Genomic DNA, 18,310 nt, shown 5'->3' on the forward strand with positions numbered 1-18,310 from the left:
TTAATAACATAAAATCCTATTCTAAATAAACTACAATAGTAATAATAATAAATAATAGAACACGCACAAAACAAATTTAACCAAACTTTAAAAATAAAAAGATTAACTACACAATTAGTCCCTCACTTAAAGACGAAAATTTAAATTAATCCCTAATATTAAATTGAAGTTCAATTTAGTCTTGGAATTAAACTACGCTCACAATATCACAACTTTTTTATAAAAATATATTTATTTTTCCAAATAATAAATTTAAATTTATTATGATTATCACAACTTTTATTTTAATATAACTACTACGATATATTTTTTCACTTTTTAAAATTGATTATAATTATTTTTATATGTCAAATTAGTAATATGATTGAAAATAAATTATATTCTTATTGGTTCAAAAGTTTTTCCAAACTCGTCTTATATAGAGAGAGAGATAGACAGACAGATAGATTATAGATTTAATATTATTAAAAAAATATTACATCATTAATTAGTTATATAATTTTTGTAGCGCAATATTTATTTTATTCTATAGTTAATATAGAATTCAAAATGTATATACAATATAATCAATTATGTATCTTGATTTATGTTTTAATATTATTTAATCTTTCATTTAGTTTTCAATTAATTATTTCTTTCTTTTAATTTATTTTCCTTGATATATTCAAAAGATTAATATATTCGAAATGATTTTAGTCATTTTTTAATTATTATATTTCAATTCAAAAATTAGAGTTTGACATGAATTGAAATCAAAATTGAAGGTATATAATGAACGAAAATATGACAAATCACCATCAAATTTAGTTGGTTAAAATATGCTCCGAGTCTCTTTATTCTTTCGGTATTTAGAATTTAGTTTTTCTATTTTTATTTTTAAGAATTAAATTTTCTTGTTTTCATATTTTAACACAATTTAAATTCTTTTGTTAAATTTATTGACGCGACATTTTGAAATAGTACAAAATTACTTGATAGCTATGTAACAGAAAATGACGTTATAATAAACTTAAATTTAATAAAAAAATTTAACTATATTAACAATTGGATTTACATTTTTAAATACAAAATATAAAAAGATTAAATTTCAAATGTACGAAGAGTACAAAAACTTTAAGCATATTTTAACCACTTTAATTTTACATAATATTAAGTGTTAAAATATTTAATAATGCAATATAATTTACAATAGCCTACTTTTGCATAAGGCAAAATTATAAATATGTGCCTATTTTGAATATATATATTTATTTAGATTGATTTTATAATTATTTAAGGAAATAAGTTGTTTTACTAATGTGGTGCAAAACTAGGGAACATACTTTTGAAAAGTTTTTTTATACAGAAAGCGCCTTCCATTGATATATTTTACTTTCTGGTTAGACTATTAGGGCCCATTCTTCTGCACGTTTTAGAAGGACTTTTTCAATAAAAAGTCCTTTTCTCTTAAAAGGAATGAAGAACGCCCTCCTTTCACATAAAAATTTCACCATCAGAAAAGGGCTTTTCTCCAGATGAAGAAGCTAAAAATTTCTTTTTTTCTTCAGCTTGAAGTGCTTTTGGCTGAAAATTGACCAAATTAGCCTGTCTTCTCCCACAAACGTTCTTTCCCCTCTGCTGGTTCTTTCCACAAACGTTTTTTTTTCACATTTTTGGCTTTCAAAGCTCTTTCTTGTTCTTTGTTCCTCTTCCGCAGGTGAGAGTTTCTTTTCTTCTTCTTCTCTTTAATTAGTTCCTCTTCCGCAAGTAAGTAAAAAAAATAGCTTTGAAAGAGGGAAATTTCTGGCTTTTGTGCCTCTTTTGCTTTACTGCTTTGCTCTGCTTTGTTTTCTTCTGTTGCTTTGCTTTGCTCTGCTTTGCTTTTGTTTTTCTATCTTATCAGAATGGTTTGAGCTCTGGGAAGTCTAATTTGATTTTTCATTCAGGATAGCTGCTACTGCTTTGAGGCAACCCTCCAGTGCTTAAAAGCTTAAAAGGCACCCAGGAGAAGGTACCTTGGTTTGTTTATCTGGAGCTATTTTTGACACCCTAAAAACTGATTATATTGATTCTTTGGTTTTGTTAGAGAGATTTATTTTGGCCACTACTATTCTATACTCTACTTCCAGCCAACCTTTTTGTATCCTATGTATGCTTTTTGTATCTCTATTTTGTTCTTAGGGTGTAAAACCTGTGCTCCCCAATTCTTGTAAGTATTTTTCAATATCATTATATATCAGCATCGTCTATTTTTGCGTTTTCTTGAGAACTCCAGTAGCTTTCTTTTCTTAAAATGTTTTGGAGCTCTAGAATCTGTCTTATCAAATCTCAAAGTCCTTCTCCCCTGTATCTTCATTTGTTACCCTTGAATTTTAATGACTTGCTAAAGAAATAAATCTTGTGCAATAGGAGTGTTTCCTTTGTTAAAAACTTTCATGTGCTTCCTTCTGTTATCTTGTTGTTTCATTTTATTTCTTGGTGTCTGGAACCCTTTAGTAAGTTATCATATTGAAAATATTTTGCTGTAATATTCACTGTTATTGTGGTAAAATGTTTTGTTATTAATATGATGGTGTTTGTCCTGAAATAATACCACAGGATTTGGTAACTGCATTTGGTCATTCAAATTCTTGCAAGAGCTCCATAACTTTTAAATATAATTTATTTGCTCTATTGTTCATCTGAATTATAAAACGGTTTGGTAACTATTAATAAAATTTCCGTGTTGAATATGTCGTTTGTTATTATTGCCCCATGCTCCAGCTTTAATGTGGCATGCTGTTTTAAGTAATCAATAGATGGAAATGGTTGTAATAAGCCTGGATAGCACCAGATTTATATTTGATTATCAAAAAATTATTCTATGAGCCCAGAGTCATAATTTATGCAAATGTTCAAGCAAGCAAAATAATCATGTTGCTTACCTCAAGATCTCTTTGTTTCATATTTCATTTGTGGTGCTTTCCACCACCATATAGTTGCTAAGAAGTAGGCTCTGATTATTTTTTGAATTTGTTTAAATGTAGCGTTACATTTCAGCATGAAAAAGAGTCAAACATAGAGCAGGTGGAGCAAATGCAAGCTATGGAGAAGAATCTAATCCGGATGGCAAAAGAAGTTGAAAAGCTACGCGCTGAAGTCTTGAGTGCTGAGAAGAAAATGCATGGTAACTTTCTTTTCCTATATAAATGGTACTTGGGACACAATCTGGTTGCTTCTTTTCTTTTTCTCCCACCTTTTCCCTCTGCTAACACTTGCACTGATGTTGTGTTCTTTAACAAAAATAGGAACGGTACCATATGCTGGTGGCTACATGAATCCTGATCCTTCATATGCACCACCTTTTCAAGGTGGCACCACCTATTCTGATGGCTATAGTCGGCCTGTAATGCAGACGAGTCTTGGGCCAGTATAAGGCCTAATCCCTTTTGGCAATAGTACCAATGTTCCAGCTGCTATTGCTGCAACCGGTAGCCAAGCTGTCCCTAGCTCAATTTGGGGAGCACCCTACGATCCATCACTTGCTCAGAGGTAAACTAGGAGAAGCTGCCTTGAAAGCCTCACCTTGACCCTGGATTGTTAGCTTTATGCTGTTAAAGATATCAGCAGTTAATAAAGCACCACAAATTACAATATGGGTATTCCATATTTTGCCCTCAAATTAGCATCTTAGTATCCATTGCACGCTAAATTGTTCATTTGAAAATATGTTTGCTTTTAGAATAGGAGAAAGGTGAAAGAATTAGGTCTTCCTTGCGTTTGAAGCAATTACAAGATGAATGGCATAGTAGTCTCCAACTTTTGTACCTGTATATATGATTTCTGGATATAATATTTAATAATTCTAAGTATTTTGTTTTATATTCTCAAACATTTAATCTAAGGGGTGATGAAATAGTTAGTTCGATCCATTGTTAATTGAACTATAGTTAACTAAACCGTTAGTTGAATTGAGCTTTTTTCTGTTAAAATAATTAACCGAATCAAACCAACTTCAATTAATTTTGTTGGCTTTCTATTTAATTGTTGTTTATATAACTTTTTTTTTTCTTTTGGTCCAAAGTTCATACCATTTTGAAACAATTATTGGCAAACATTACACTAAAATGGTAGTGTGCATTAAATTAGAACAAAAGTATGACAAACAATGTGCATTGTCATATATTAGAACAAAAAATTACAATGACAGTTGGAACGAAATTGATAGGTGTTTAATTAATATATGTTTTAGGGTTAAATTCACACTTAGTTTTAGGCTCTTTTTAAGTGAAATACTAAGTTTAATATTGGGTTTTAGTAATTAGATTTTAGATTTTAGTTAGATAGTATTATGTTTGTTTAATTTTAGTGTTAAAGTAGCCCATCAAATATTCAAAACCTGGTTTTTCTTCTTTGCTCATTGATTGGATCAGTCCTGGCACATGCAGTAACCTATATTATTGATTCAGAAAATGCGCATGGTCGAGAAAGTGATAATGACGATGACGACGACGATGGTGATGGTGATGATGACGGTGAATCAAACAATTCAAGTGGTTTTGAAATGGAATTAACAAGAGATGTTATAGTTTCTAGTTTAATGAATTCACGTTAAATTGTAAATGGTATTGTAAAATTTTTAGTATTTATATTTGGTATATAAATATTATCCCTTTTTAAAACTTTAATCCAAATATATGTAATATTTTAATTTGTTAGGTTTATGTTTTATATGTTATGTTTATATATAATATGAGTTATTATTCAAATACATTTTAAAATAAAATAATACAAATGTGTTAAAAGCATTAATTAAAAATAAAATTGTGTCAATATCTAATTACAAATATTTAATTTTTATATTTAAATATTTAAATATAGTTTATATATTCTAATTAAATTTTATAAATAATTAATATTAATTACTTAGAAATATTTAAAATTAATATTATATATTAAAATATTAACAATAAGTTATAATAAATTATTTTTATATTTTTGCTAAAATATCATAATATTAACTAATTTTAACATGGTTTAAATACATATTTGTTACTTTATAATATCATGTCTAAAATGGACATTTTATTCTTCAAAAGCACTTTTTGACAGCAATACCAAACATTCAAATTTTTCAAAAACACTTCTCAAAAGCACTTCTTAAAAGTACTTCTCAAAAGCAATGAAGAACTAGCCCTTAAAAGGTTGGTGATTAATCTTAAAGATTATCTGATTTCACTTTTGATTTTCTTTTTTATTTATATTGTTTCAATTTTTTTTTTGTTTTAATTTTTTTAATTTTATTTTTAATTAATTTTTTAATTAATAAACAAGGTGTATTTAAGTTATTTATTTTATTTTTAAAACTCCTTTATTTATATAAACAAAATAATAATTATATAATTATATAATGAATGTAGATATTTATATATATCATTATGTTAAATATATTTTATTTTTTAGGACATTAACTAGTTTTTTTAATAATTTTTTTTTCACTTACAATGTGAGTAGGATAAATTCTGATATTATAAAATCAGTTAATTATTTCAAAGACCATAGTTATTTTTATATGTAAAATATTTTAAATAATTATTTCAAATATCATTATTTTTAGTAAATATAATTTTTATATGTGAAATATTTATTTTTCCATTCATATCATGGGGTGTAGAAAATTTTAGTATTATATATTTTTGTGTGTATTTGAGATAATTAGTTGAAATATTTCACATATAAAAATAATCATATTTAAAATAATTATTTAATTTTATAATATTAGAATTTATCAATTACCATACGCACAATATAGGTGAAAAAAATAAATGTTTAATATGTAAAGAAAAATATATAAAAATGTTCTCATTATATAATTTCATATTTATTTTTATATATATAAATAAAGAAATTTAAAAAAAAAACCCACTATGTTAATAAGTTTGACCAAACCCATACCTTTAAAATAAAATCACAAATTTTCAATCATGTAACAAAGAAAATCTTTAGGTATTGATTTATAGATTAATGTATATATATATATATATATTGGTACACGGACAAAAGGAATTTAAGGAAAAAAATAATAAATGATTTTTTTTTAGAAACCATTTAAAACTCGTGATTTAATGTATTAGACAAAAACATGGAATTTTGAGTGCTATCATAATTTGTTGGTTAAGGTAAAGTAGTTTCAAGATATACAAATATAATTCCGTATTTGATTCTCTCTGATTATTCTTCTATTGTACACAAAATACGTGCATTCTATCCAAAATAGTAAAAGCAATGATGAACACTGAAATCAAAACTTGCAAACTAACAGTAATAGAATTCTTCTAAAATTTAACATATATAATTAAATTAAATATGAGTTTAAAACATTTAAATTTTCTTCGAAGGACCTAGATGCATAATTAATATCAAGAGGGTAATTACCTTTCTATTTAAATTTTAGTTTGTAATTAAAAAAATGTAAGCAAGAAATTACTTTTCTACTAGTCTCCCCTTTTGAAGAGACAAAATTTTCCTTTTTTCTTTCTTTTTTTTTTGTTTTCTTTTTGTCAAGAGTGAAGTTAGATTATTAAATAATATAATTACATATTTAACCCTTCCTTAATAATTCAATTTAATTTTAGTCCTTACTTAAATAAAAAATTATTTTGATTCCTTTTAAAATTCAACTATAACCATTAAACTTACATGATTCCTGACATTGTCTCTGATTATCATGGTCGAAACAACCACATTCTACCACACCTAAAACAATGCCTTCGGGAGTATCCTTGCGGCTGAAAAGCCATTCAAGATATGGGTTTATTTGAAACATTATATTTATACAAAAAGATACTACTTTTTGCAATATCGAGCATACTGAACGTATGCTAAACCGCCTACAGATACAGATTAACAAGGAAATGGCAAAAATTGAAAGACAAAATGCTTCTTATTGTATCTATTAAATGACTAAATCCATTACCAATATCCGAGATATCCACCCTAATCAGAATGTAATAATAGCAAGGGAAAAGAAAACACTACCAAAATGTGGTAACAATCCACCTGCTCCAATTTACTACATCTCACCAGCTGAATCTTCAAACCTCCCAACACAACGTAACCAGAATGGTTCCCTCAAGGATTATTGAAGCAAACCGCTTTATCGTGGAGGTGGAGGAAGATGGGATTTCGCCATTCCCACCCATGCAAAGATTCCAACAGCAAGAATTATCCATCCAAATACGTCATACTTTAAATCACTGCTCTTCTTCTTCTTGGCAGCCTGAAAATGTACAAATATATCAGCAAATATCTTCTATGCTATGAACTTAGAGAAAAGTGTTGGGACACTGTCATATTGTAAAGGTTTTTTGGGCTCAGAAGTTTAAACTCCGAACCATGCATAAATATTTGATTGAACTCATTGACAGAACGGTTACAAATAATAATAACCACCAATATATCTTTGTAGTCATTTAGCAACCCAATCAATCATGAGTTTGATGTCTGAATAACCTAGGGAGTGATGCAAACACCTTTTTTCCTTTGTCGGTTACAGTTCTCTGAACTAGAATTCAGACCTACCAAGCAGGGATATTTTATTACCTAAACCTCACAAAAGCCATCATCAAATTCTAATGAACATCTATGTCAACAAAAAGGAAGTTCTTTTCCATAAGAAATTATTGCCAGTCCCTGGAACAACTGTATGCAAGGCCAAGCTGCCAAGTCTTCAACTTTCCACTGCAACATAAAAAAATACCTAAACCCGAGGAATATGCAATTTAACCGTTACTGAGAAGGCAACATGCCTCAAGGATCAGACAGAAAAGCAGAATATGCACAATTATATGTGAATGTGATGCAACCTCACACTGATGTGGAAACATGTATTTCAGTCCATGGTCTGTTGGCTCGCTAACTCAGATCATGAGATAAGGCTTACATAAAATTATAGGAATTATTCACTATTCACATCTATTAATACGCAATGAACTTATGCAAACAAATAGTAACTGCTAACTCAGATCATATGATAATAAAAGATAATATAAGCAAGCACTTCCAAGGCAAAAAGAAGTATGGAAACAAGCAGGGAAGATTTGCAAGTCAATGTACATAATTAAAAAAACACTCACAGTTGAAGTTGAAGAAGCAGAAGATGCCCCACCCATACCCTGTTGGCTAGCTGCAGCCTTTTGGAAGTCCATATGTAGCTCTGGAGCCTAAGAAGACGAACAAAGTCCAAGCTTATTTAAAAATTAAGGCAGATCAGAGCACAAAGTATCATCAGCAAAACATCCACTGCTCACCCACACTGCCCTAGATACTCTTTCGTCTCCTTCCCAAGAAATAAACACATCCACTTAACACACAAAATAAAAAAGAAAAAAGAAATTCAAACCAGCTTAAAGTAGGTAAAACAAAAGGAAAACACCAATCCCATTAACCAGCCATAGTAACAAAATATCTTAATATTTAATTAAGCACTAGCCACAACCTTATCATTAACAAGGTATCCTGCTTCTGTCATTCAGAAACTAAGTCCAGATTACCACACCAAGTTCATTTCAAATAATTACCACATCAAACAATTCAGCTAAAATATTAAAACATCAATTAAATTACATAGGAAAGTTTGTGAGGTTATATTTACATAAAAAAGCATACATCTTTGTTCCCGTGTTATGAAACTTATAAGAAAAGCATGTTTACCTTAGCTGCAACTTCCAAAGACTTTTGATAAAGCTCATTGCCTGGATCCTACAACCCAAAAAAATATTTTTTAAAAAATCCCAAATTAGCTTCCAAAACCCTCATTTTGGGATATTCAAAACAGGCATAAGAGCAAAAAAAAAAGTTACCGCATCAACAGCTCTTTGGAAAAACTGAGCTGCCTTATCAAAAGAAACTTTTGCCTCGTCAGAATCGGTAGTCATAAATGCAGTAGTGGAAAGAGCGTTTCCCATGCACCACAAAGTTTCGTGCTTGGATGGATTTATCATCAACGCCTCATCCAATTTCGAAATTGCATCTAAATGATCAATATTCATTGCATTAGCAAAAACTAATAGTAGGAATAAACTCAAGAACATGGTAGAGTACCATTTATCATCTGCTTTGCATCTGAAACAGTCTGAAATTGAGCTAATTCGAGTAAAGCCCCTCCCCATTTGGTTAAATTCTGCAACCATTTTTAACCGATAATAGGAAACTCAGAACAATTTCTTTAAAAAAAACCTCAAACCAAAGTAGAAAATAAAAATAAAAGAATTAAAACCTCATTACTATTAAAATCGATTAACAGAAGGAAGTAACTGCAAACAAAGAAACGAATTAAAAAAAATTGAACGGAAAAGAAATAAAGAAGGAACCTCAGCATCAAGAGGGTCCTTGGCGTAGTTGACTTCAGAGGTTTTACGGGTGTGTTCGGCGACTAAAAGGCGATCGAAGTCGGCTTGAGAAAACTCCATTTCCGTGATTGTTTTCTTCTGTTAGTTTAGAAAGTGAGGGAAGAGTGTAGCCGCTAGGGTTTTTTCTTTTTCTATTGGAGAAGTGAAGTAGAGAAGGTAACATGAACTTATGACGAAAAGACCGTGATGGCCCTCGATATTTGGCGCTCCTTTTGCCTTTCCTTTGTTCTCTTTTCTTGTATGTTGACTTCACTTCCACGTTGCGGATACCAAGGGTCTCCCCTCCTACTTTCTTTCTCTCTCTTTTTTAGGGTAAATTTCACATTTGGGTCACTCAACTTTCAGAACCTTTTATTTTGGCCATAAAATTTTTTTAAAAATTGCAAAAAGAGCAATGACATTACAAACCGTTTTCATTTTAGTTACCCACCCTTATTTTCAGGGTTAGGCAATCTTAGTGTACACTCAATTTAGTCATCTATCTTTAGTAAATTTTTATTTTAGCCCGTCATTTTATCTTTTTAATGTCTTTTTTTAGAATTAATTTTTACAAGGAAAAAAAACTTGAATCCTTACAAGGAAAAACATAGGTTCTTGTTTGGAAAAACCAATTTACATTTTGAATTTTTTTTTCTAGAATTAATTTTAATTCTTTCCAATAAAAACGAAAAATCTAGGGTTTTTGCAAGAAATTACCTGAGTTTTATAGGAAAAGCTTAAGTTTTTACAAAAAAACATTTTATCTTTTTAATTTCTTCTATTTTTTATTTTTTGAATTAATTTTAATTTTTTGGTAAAAATGAGGAAAACCTAAGTTTTTTTACCATGAAAAACCTGAGTTTTTACAATGAATTGAGTTATAGGAAAAATTTTGAGTTTCATTTCTGCGGCTAAATAACTCAATTTCCCATAAAAACCCATTTAAAAAAAACCAAATTGATTCTAAAAAAGAAAATAAATTACTAAAATGAAAACCAACTAAAGTTGAGTGATTAAAATGAGTGTACAATACCATTGTTTAACCCCAATTTAATGATGAGTGATCAAAATGAAAATGGTTTGTAATGGTAGTGCCATTTTTGCAATTTTTATTTTTAGTGTCCAAAATAAAAACACATGAGAATATTTAGGGATCAACTGTCTAATTTACCTTTTTTAAGTTAAAATTGTAGGGTTTTTTTTTTTACACTGCAATATCAAGTTAGGGGCAAGGAAAATTGATGTAGGTTTTAGAAGCGCAAGCTGCTCATTGCTGCCAATTGTCTATGGTTGGTGTGGAATTGAGATAAGAATAATCTTAATCCACTTTTTATCCTTGTTGAGGAGTTCAGAATAATCAACATTGTAGAATTTAAGAGAAAGCAGAACGTGAGGATTCTTGCTTGAAATCAACTGAGAGCCATCAAGTCCCTCAACAATAGTTGCTCCACCTATAAGACCAGGCATCAAGTCTGATATTCAAAGTGAAGGGTTCTTGGAGCACATATTTAGGTGCTTTGTAGAGGGTCAGCATTGAAAGAGCAAAAGATAGATTGAGAGAAATGGGTTTTATCAATTAGACATATCTTTCAGTATTTAAGCCCTCAAATTTCATTGAATAAATGTTAAAAAAATTAATTCTTTTAAGTATTTATTTTAAATTTTTAATTTAAAATAGATGTTTATTTTTTTATGTCTAAAATAGATCCGGACAAATAGATGTACAAATTCAAATGTTTAAAATTTATCCTTTTTTACAATTTTAATAAATGATAAATCTCAAAATTATACATGAACTTTGATTCATCGTCTAATTTGATACCTAAAATTTAATTGTGGTTCTATATCAAAACTTTTTTTTTTGATTTATTTATACATATTTAAAGAAATAAATAAATTAAAAAATTTTATATTGGAGAAATATAATTATTTATGTATGCAATGTGTAAACATAAAATGGTGTTACATCGATAATAATGTTAATGATTATTAAGAATTAAATCAAATCAAAATGATTATTAAGAATTAAATCAAATCAAATTTTCATGTGTACAATTACATGAAATCAGAGTTCTATGCTTTTATATATTTTTTTGAAATTTTTAGAATTAGGATTAAATTAAGACCATTTATAAAATTTGAGAGTTTACTTTTTTTAAAATTACGACTAAATTGATATAATATGTAAATGTTGAGGGCTAAGTTTATTATGATATTGATTTTTTAACTGCCACGTCACCTTTCAGTCAGACAAAAAATATTGTGTATTTTACTTTTTCAATAATAATTTATTAATATTTAACTAGTGCTCTTTAATACTTATTAATATAAATATACTTTGAAAGTTAATTAAATTGATTTATTTACCCTTAAGTTAAATTATTAACGCTTCCCTGCGTTGTCATTATGGTGCAGTGTTGTTAAACCGACAAGCTTGAATGAGTTCCTTACTGTCTGTCAACCTACAAGACTGGATTTTCACCGATATAATGCATCCTTCCCACCATGCTATGGATCATAGCAATTGGGAAATCAAGTTTGGCTTTCTCTGCTGGTTACTATGTAACTGACGGAACAACAATGAGAATTTTATTGAGGAGAGTGTGCTTGAGCAGGGATACGGCTGAGTAATGAGGTTGCCAGCGCCTTCATGGATCGAGCTGATGGCGGCCAAATGAATGAGTGTATTATATCGTAATTTTTTATGTCTTGTTAGTACATATTGTAAGTATATAATTACATAATTTATAATTTTAAAATATATTAATTATTATAAAAATTTATTAGTATAATAAAATAATTTCTAAACAAGTAATAAAAATTAAAATCAAATTATTATATATATTATGTTAGTCTAAAAAGTAGTTGATAATATGATTATTGATAAAAATAACAACAAAAATAAACATCATATGCAATTTTTATCTAATTGTTCAAGTACATATTTATTGGGTTATTCCCTCTTTAATATTTAACATATGCTCCTTATCCTCATCTGTTGGTCTTTGATCAAGTTTATCATCATCTAAATTTAAATTTGCATAATTAAGATTATCAAAATTTCATTCTTCCATATGTTGTTCAAGAATAGATTATCCGAATTCTACTTATTATGAAAGTTATAAAAATATGCAACATGCTAGTACGATTCAACCTTGCTTTTTTATGTTATACTTTGGTAATATTATTAATATGACAAATATTTTTTTTTAGAATAACAAATGTCTTTTAAACCATATCTCGAAACCTTAAATGTCTCAAATTAAACAGTTCGTAAGCTGTCTATAATATTTGTGTCTGGCATCATTCTCTCAAATGGCACCATATCCCACAATATGGTGTAAGAAAAAAAAATTTATTTACATAATTAACATAAATCTTATAATATTTGAATTTACAGTACAAATAGTTTTAATTATAAAAACTTATATAAACTTAATTGAAGAAAGACTTATGCTAAATTATATCACTTTGTATAATACATAAATTAAGTAAAAAAATATAAAATTTATAATATATAACTTTTATAAAAAAATTATAAATTGTCTAAAATTTTTATAACACTTCTTATAAATAATATAATTTTTTGTCATATTTTTCAAAAATTGTTTTTATAAACAAATTATAATAAAAAAAAACAATAACAATTTTTTATAAGTATAATTTTTTTCCATAATTTTAAAAAATAAGATAATAACATATTTTTTATTATAATTTTATAAAATACACTAATTATTTTTATAATATAATTCTTTAAGATTTATAAAATAATTTTTTTTACCATGATCATCCAAACATTCATATATGTTTATACTTGTAATAAAATTTTTATAATTTGTATAAAAATAATTTTTAAAAATTAGATTAGGAGATAATTACTTGCTTTCATTTCATCGATAAATTTGAAATACGCTCGTCTCCATTACTGTTCTATTACCAAACTCCCACAAACAACCCAAAATCTAATGGCGAATCCAAGTCCCATGCTTATATAAAACCAAAACTTCTCATCTCCACCTTCTGAGTCCCCATTTTCATCTTCTCCATCTCCATTGGTCAGTGATGAACAACTGCTTCACAATGGAGGGCCACAAAGCTCTGGGTTTTCTTGATATATAGAAGGATCATTGAAAGTTTGGAACCGGTTACCTGTCGGGATTTGTCTCGATAACTTGTTGAACGACAGATTCAAATGGTTCAACAAAGTCATTGAGATCATGCTATCAGGAATTGAGCCTCAAAGATTGTTGTGCGAGAGATCAAGACTCTCCAACCGTTGCAAGTTCCCAATGTTCTCCGGTATATTCCCACTCAAATGGTTCCACGACAAGTTCAGAGTGACCAATGCTGAAAGCTCTGTTATATGATCTGGTATGTCCCCTTTTAAATCATTGCTCGACAGATCTATGACGTTACCTTTTGAGACAATCTCCACATGTTGTAAGAATCGTATATGCTGAGTTGAGGGTAATTCATATGAATAAGGACCCAGATAAGTAAACGCTTCCAAATGACCCAAGCATTTGGGGATGGTCCCTGATAAGTTGTTTTGAGCAAGGCCTATGATGTGAAGATTGTGAAATTCACACAGTTATTAGGGAATGCTGCCTGTCAAGAAGTTGCCTCGTAATCCCAAGTAAGATAAAAGGAAAAGATTATATGAAACTAAGTCTGGTATCGTTCCAGAAAATCGATTTTCTCCGAGGTCAATAGATAACAACCCAGAGCAGTTCTTCAAAACCGAAAAAAGCTCGCCAGAGAGATTGTTACAGCTCAGTTTCAAAAAGATAAGAGAAGGCAATGCGCAAAGAGAGCTCGTAACATCACCTAATAGATTGTTTTTTGACAGATCTAAGATCACTAATTTTCTCAAGCCCTGCAACTTTCTGAGAATTGTTCTTGATAAACAATTACTTGAAAGATTAAGAGAACTCAAGGTTTCCATTTGGTTAATTGAAGCAGGGATGCTACCATTAAGAAAGTTCCTTGAAAGATCCAAATTTATCACTTTGGACATCCTTTGGCCTATGTTTGAGGGAACTGGTCCACAGAAAAGATTGTTCCCCAAAGAAAGATGCTACCATTAAATTATAATTTATACGATGATAAAAATATTTATTTTTATTGATTTAAAATTTTAAAAGAAAATGAAGAATTTTTCCAGTATAGGCCCGTAGCTACGCGGGTGGCCATAAAGGTATTTAACCTTCCAAGCGATTGAATCCCAAATCTACCCATGCTCCGATATTATAACCAAAGCTAACTGAACCGGGAAGCTTTCCCCTGAATTGGTTATCCGAAAGATCCACCCACCAAAGGCTAGAAGTTAGGTTCCAAAACCAAACAGGTATCATGTCTGAAATCCCAGCAACAGACAGTGTGAGTTGAGAAAGTTCAACTTGAGTTCTGAGCCATGTCGGAAAACCAGGACCCAGTTGGCAATTACTGACAGTGATTTCAGATAGACTGTAAGAAGGTACCCAGTCTCGACTCAAGTTGAAGATTACAGATTTGCTTATGGATGATAAAGCAAAACGGTATAATCTCGAGAGGTTCCAGAAATGGTTTTCAGTGATGATTCTTCCCATGAATTTCCATAAAGATTAAGTTCGAATAACCTCGTCAGTTGTCCAATGTTTTGTAAAACTGTCGCATTCATGGAATTGAAAGATAAGTCCAGTATTGTCAAACTGGACAAGTTCCCTATAGACCACATGGAAGTGAACCTGAGAATGAGTTTTGGGCAAGTCGAAGGTACCGTAAATACTTGAGCTTTCCCAAGGAATCAGGCAAGTTTCCTTGGAGATTATCTGAACTCAAATCTAAGTCAGCTAAGGTATTATTGCTGCAGCCACCCAAAGCATCTATGAAACCCTTTATTTCACCATTAATCACATTTGATGACAGATCCAAGGTGCGAAGATTATACAGGCTTCCTATTTGAAACCTCGCGTATGGAACCTTTCAATCCACATTCATAGAGGTTAACACGTTGAAGAGTGGTTATATTAAATAACCAACGAGGAATCCAAGTGTTGAAATTGTTGTAAGAAAGATCAAGTGTTGAAAGTAAAGTAAAGTTTACCGTCAAAGATGTTGGGAAGAAACCGAACAACTGAAACAAAGCGAAAGCACAACCGGTGTTCTTTCTCTCCTTATGACTCCTGTCAAAAATTATGGCAAGCACAATAGCACAAGATATGTTCTCTAGCAACCTTAATCAACCACAAATCAACTAATGCAACCACAACAAAAATAAATAGATAGAGACACCGGTATTTTTACGTGGAAAACCCCTCTAAATTAAGGGTAAAAACCACGGGACTTTAGAGTCCGATAAAGAGCTCCACTATCATCAAATGTTCGGCTACAAGATCACAATATCAAGCCTACAACAAGCATTCAACTCCGACAAGGCTAACAATATGTAATCTTTAGCAAAAGAGAGAAAAATGAGAGAATATCACCAAAAACGTAGCTGCTGAAAAATGAGTATTTCCGACGCTACAAGTCTCGGATTGAAAATCCGACCGTACAAAGTCAAGAACACCTTATCACCTAGCTGCTGTCCAAAAATTAGCTCAATCGAACCACGGATGGACCTTCGATCGAGGAGTTGATCACTGCTGCACCAAGCTTGAAAAACTGATTTTTTTTTCTATTCTCTCTTTTTCTCCAACGAGCTTCAATCTCACTCTCTGTTTTTTTCTCTCTTTTAAATTGAGAATTTGACACTCAATAATAATAGAAAGACAAAACATTATAGCAGAAAATATGGGTTTCCCACATAGTGGGACCCATACCCAACAAATCTCCCCCTCCAACTATGTGGGGAATGCCTCCATGTCGGAGGTCAAACAACATGCTTCAAACTTTCCTCTTGGTAAGGCCTTCGTCAACATATCAGCACCATTATCATTAGTGTGTATCTTCTCAAGCTCTAACAGCTTAGCTTCAAGAACATCTCGTATCCAATGGTACCTCACATCAATATGCTTAGATCTAGCATGAAAAGTTGAGTTCTTACCAAGATGAATAGCACTCTGGCTATCACAGTACAGGACATACTTCTCCTGAGTAAAACCAAGCTCATGCACAAACTTCTTCATCCAAAGCATCTCCTTACACGCTTCGGTTGCTGCAATGAACTCTGATTCGGTGGTGGACAATGCAACACACTTTTGCAGTCTCGATTGCCATGCCACAGCTCCCCCTGCATAAGTGATTAAGTAACCTGAAGTAGATCTCCTCGAGTCAATGTCTCCGGCCATGTCTGAATCTGTATACCCAACAAGAACAGGTTTATCATTGCCGAAACAAAGTTTCATGTTGGAAGTGCCACGAAGATATCTCATAATCCACTTCACTGCATTCCAATGCTCTCTGCCTGGATTAGAAAGAAACCGACTAACTGTACCAACGGCATAAGCCAAGTCTGGTCTCGTGCAAACCATTGCGTACATCAAACTACCCACGGCTGAAGAGTAAGGAATTTTCTGCATCTCTTCCTTCTCCTTTTCTGTGGAAGGACTATGCTTAACACTCAATCTAAAGTGCATAGCAAAGGGAGTATTCACCGCTTTAGCTTTGTCCATACTAAACCTTTGAAGTACTTTCTCAATGTACCTCTCTTGTGATAACCATAATTTCTTGGCCTTTCTATCACGTGTCAGTCTTATGCCAAGAATTTGCTTTGCTGGCCCCAAATCTTTCATTGCAAAGGATTTACTCAACTCTTGTTTCAACTTCTCAATTCTAGAAGCATTCTGACCAACAATAAGCATATCATCAACATAGAGCAAAAGAATAATAAAATCATCACCAGAGAATCTCTTAACAAACACACAATGATCAGAAGTAGTCTTCTTGTAGCCTTGCTCCCCCATAACAGACTCAAACTTCTTGTACCATTGCCTTGGAGCTTGCTTCAAACCATACAAGCTCTTCTTCAATCTGCACACATAGTCCTCTTTCCCTTGTGCAACAAAACCCTCTGGCTGCTCCATGTAAAGCTCTTCTTCCAAGTCACCATGAAGAAAAGCAGTTTTCACATCCATTTGTTCAACCTCTAGGTCATAACAAGCTGCCAAACTCAGTATAGTTCTGATAGAGGACATCTTCACAACCGGAGAAAATATTTCTTCAAAATCAACCCCCTTTTTTTGAGTATAACCCTTGACGACCAATCTAGCTTTGTATCGTGGAGATGAAGACTTCTCTTCTTGCTTCAACCTGTAAACCCACCGATTCTTCAAAGCTCTTTTGCCTTTAGGCAGTTTCACCAATTCAAAAGTATGGTTCTCATGCAAGGATTGAAGTTCGTCTTTCATCGCTTCAACCCACTGATCTTTGCATTCACTCTCCATAGCCTCTTCATAACATTCAGGTTCTCCCCCGTCAGTCAAAAGAACATATTCATCAGGAGAATACCTGACAGAAGATCGTCGATCTCTCGAAGACCTTCGAAGTGGAACTGCTGGTGGAGCTATAGGTGCTTGTTGTTGATCATTCACAACATCATCCATGGGAGTATCAAAGTCACCTATAGTCTGATGGTCACCACTAACATCACCATGCACATCATCCTGGATAGGATCTGGTGAAGAGTCTAGGGGAACTGGATTCACATCGATCAAGTCACCACTACCTTGTGAATCCACTTTCTCCGTCTTATCAATGTCATCAATGGTCTGATCCTCAATGAAGACAACATCTCTGCTTCTCACGAGTTTCTTCTGAACCGGATCATAGAGTCTATAACCAAACTCACCATCTAGACCATAACCAATAAAAATGCATTGTCGAGCCTTGGCATCCAACTTGGATCTTTCATCCTTTGGAACATGAACAAATGCTTTACAACCGAACACACGTAGGTGATCATATGACACGTCTTTACCAAACCAAACTCTATCTGGCACATCACCTTTCAAAGGAACACTAGGAGACAGATTTATCACATG

General features: G+C 31.3%; 1 protein-coding gene, 1 long non-coding RNA gene and 1 pseudogene across 3 annotated transcripts; 1 reads left to right on the forward strand and 2 right to left on the reverse strand.

Annotated features, from left to right (window-relative positions):
- The first annotated feature begins 1,300 nt into the window (after window positions 1-1,300).
- Window positions 1,301-3,830, forward strand: LOC107909839 (uncharacterized). The gene is made up of 4 exons (XR_001687366.2): window positions 1,301-1,696; window positions 1,926-1,990; window positions 3,006-3,145; window positions 3,267-3,830. It is a non-coding gene; the product is annotated as an uncharacterized lncRNA (long non-coding RNA).
- A 3,052-nt stretch (window positions 3,831-6,882) lies between these two features.
- LOC121214727 (mitochondrial import receptor subunit TOM20) lies at window positions 6,883-9,651 on the reverse strand. Of its 2 annotated transcripts, none has more exons than XM_041088848.1 (6): window positions 9,330-9,614; window positions 9,061-9,139; window positions 8,820-8,989; window positions 8,671-8,718; window positions 8,094-8,180; window positions 6,883-7,237 (listed from the first exon to the last, which is right to left on the reverse strand). In XM_041088848.1, the coding sequence occupies exons 1-6, from the start codon at window positions 9,426-9,428 to the stop codon at window positions 7,115-7,117; spliced, it is 606 nt and encodes a 201-aa protein (XP_040944782.1). In that variant the 5' UTR covers window positions 9,429-9,614; the 3' UTR covers window positions 6,883-7,114. The 2 variants fall into 2 exon arrangements, with proteins under 2 accessions (XP_040944782.1, XP_040944783.1); XM_041088849.1 differs by lacking the exon at window positions 6,883-7,237 and adding an exon at window positions 7,560-7,698 and having other exon boundaries at window positions 9,330-9,651.
- A 980-nt stretch (window positions 9,652-10,631) lies between these two features.
- Window positions 10,632-14,935, reverse strand: LOC121214567 (receptor-like protein EIX2; annotated as a pseudogene).
- Window positions 14,936-18,310: the final 3,375 nt, after the last annotated feature.

This window comes from Gossypium hirsutum, chromosome D02 (genome assembly GCF_007990345.1).
Source record: "Gossypium hirsutum isolate 1008001.06 chromosome D02, Gossypium_hirsutum_v2.1, whole genome shotgun sequence".
Lineage (NCBI taxonomy): Eukaryota > Viridiplantae > Streptophyta > Magnoliopsida > Malvales > Malvaceae > Gossypium > Gossypium hirsutum.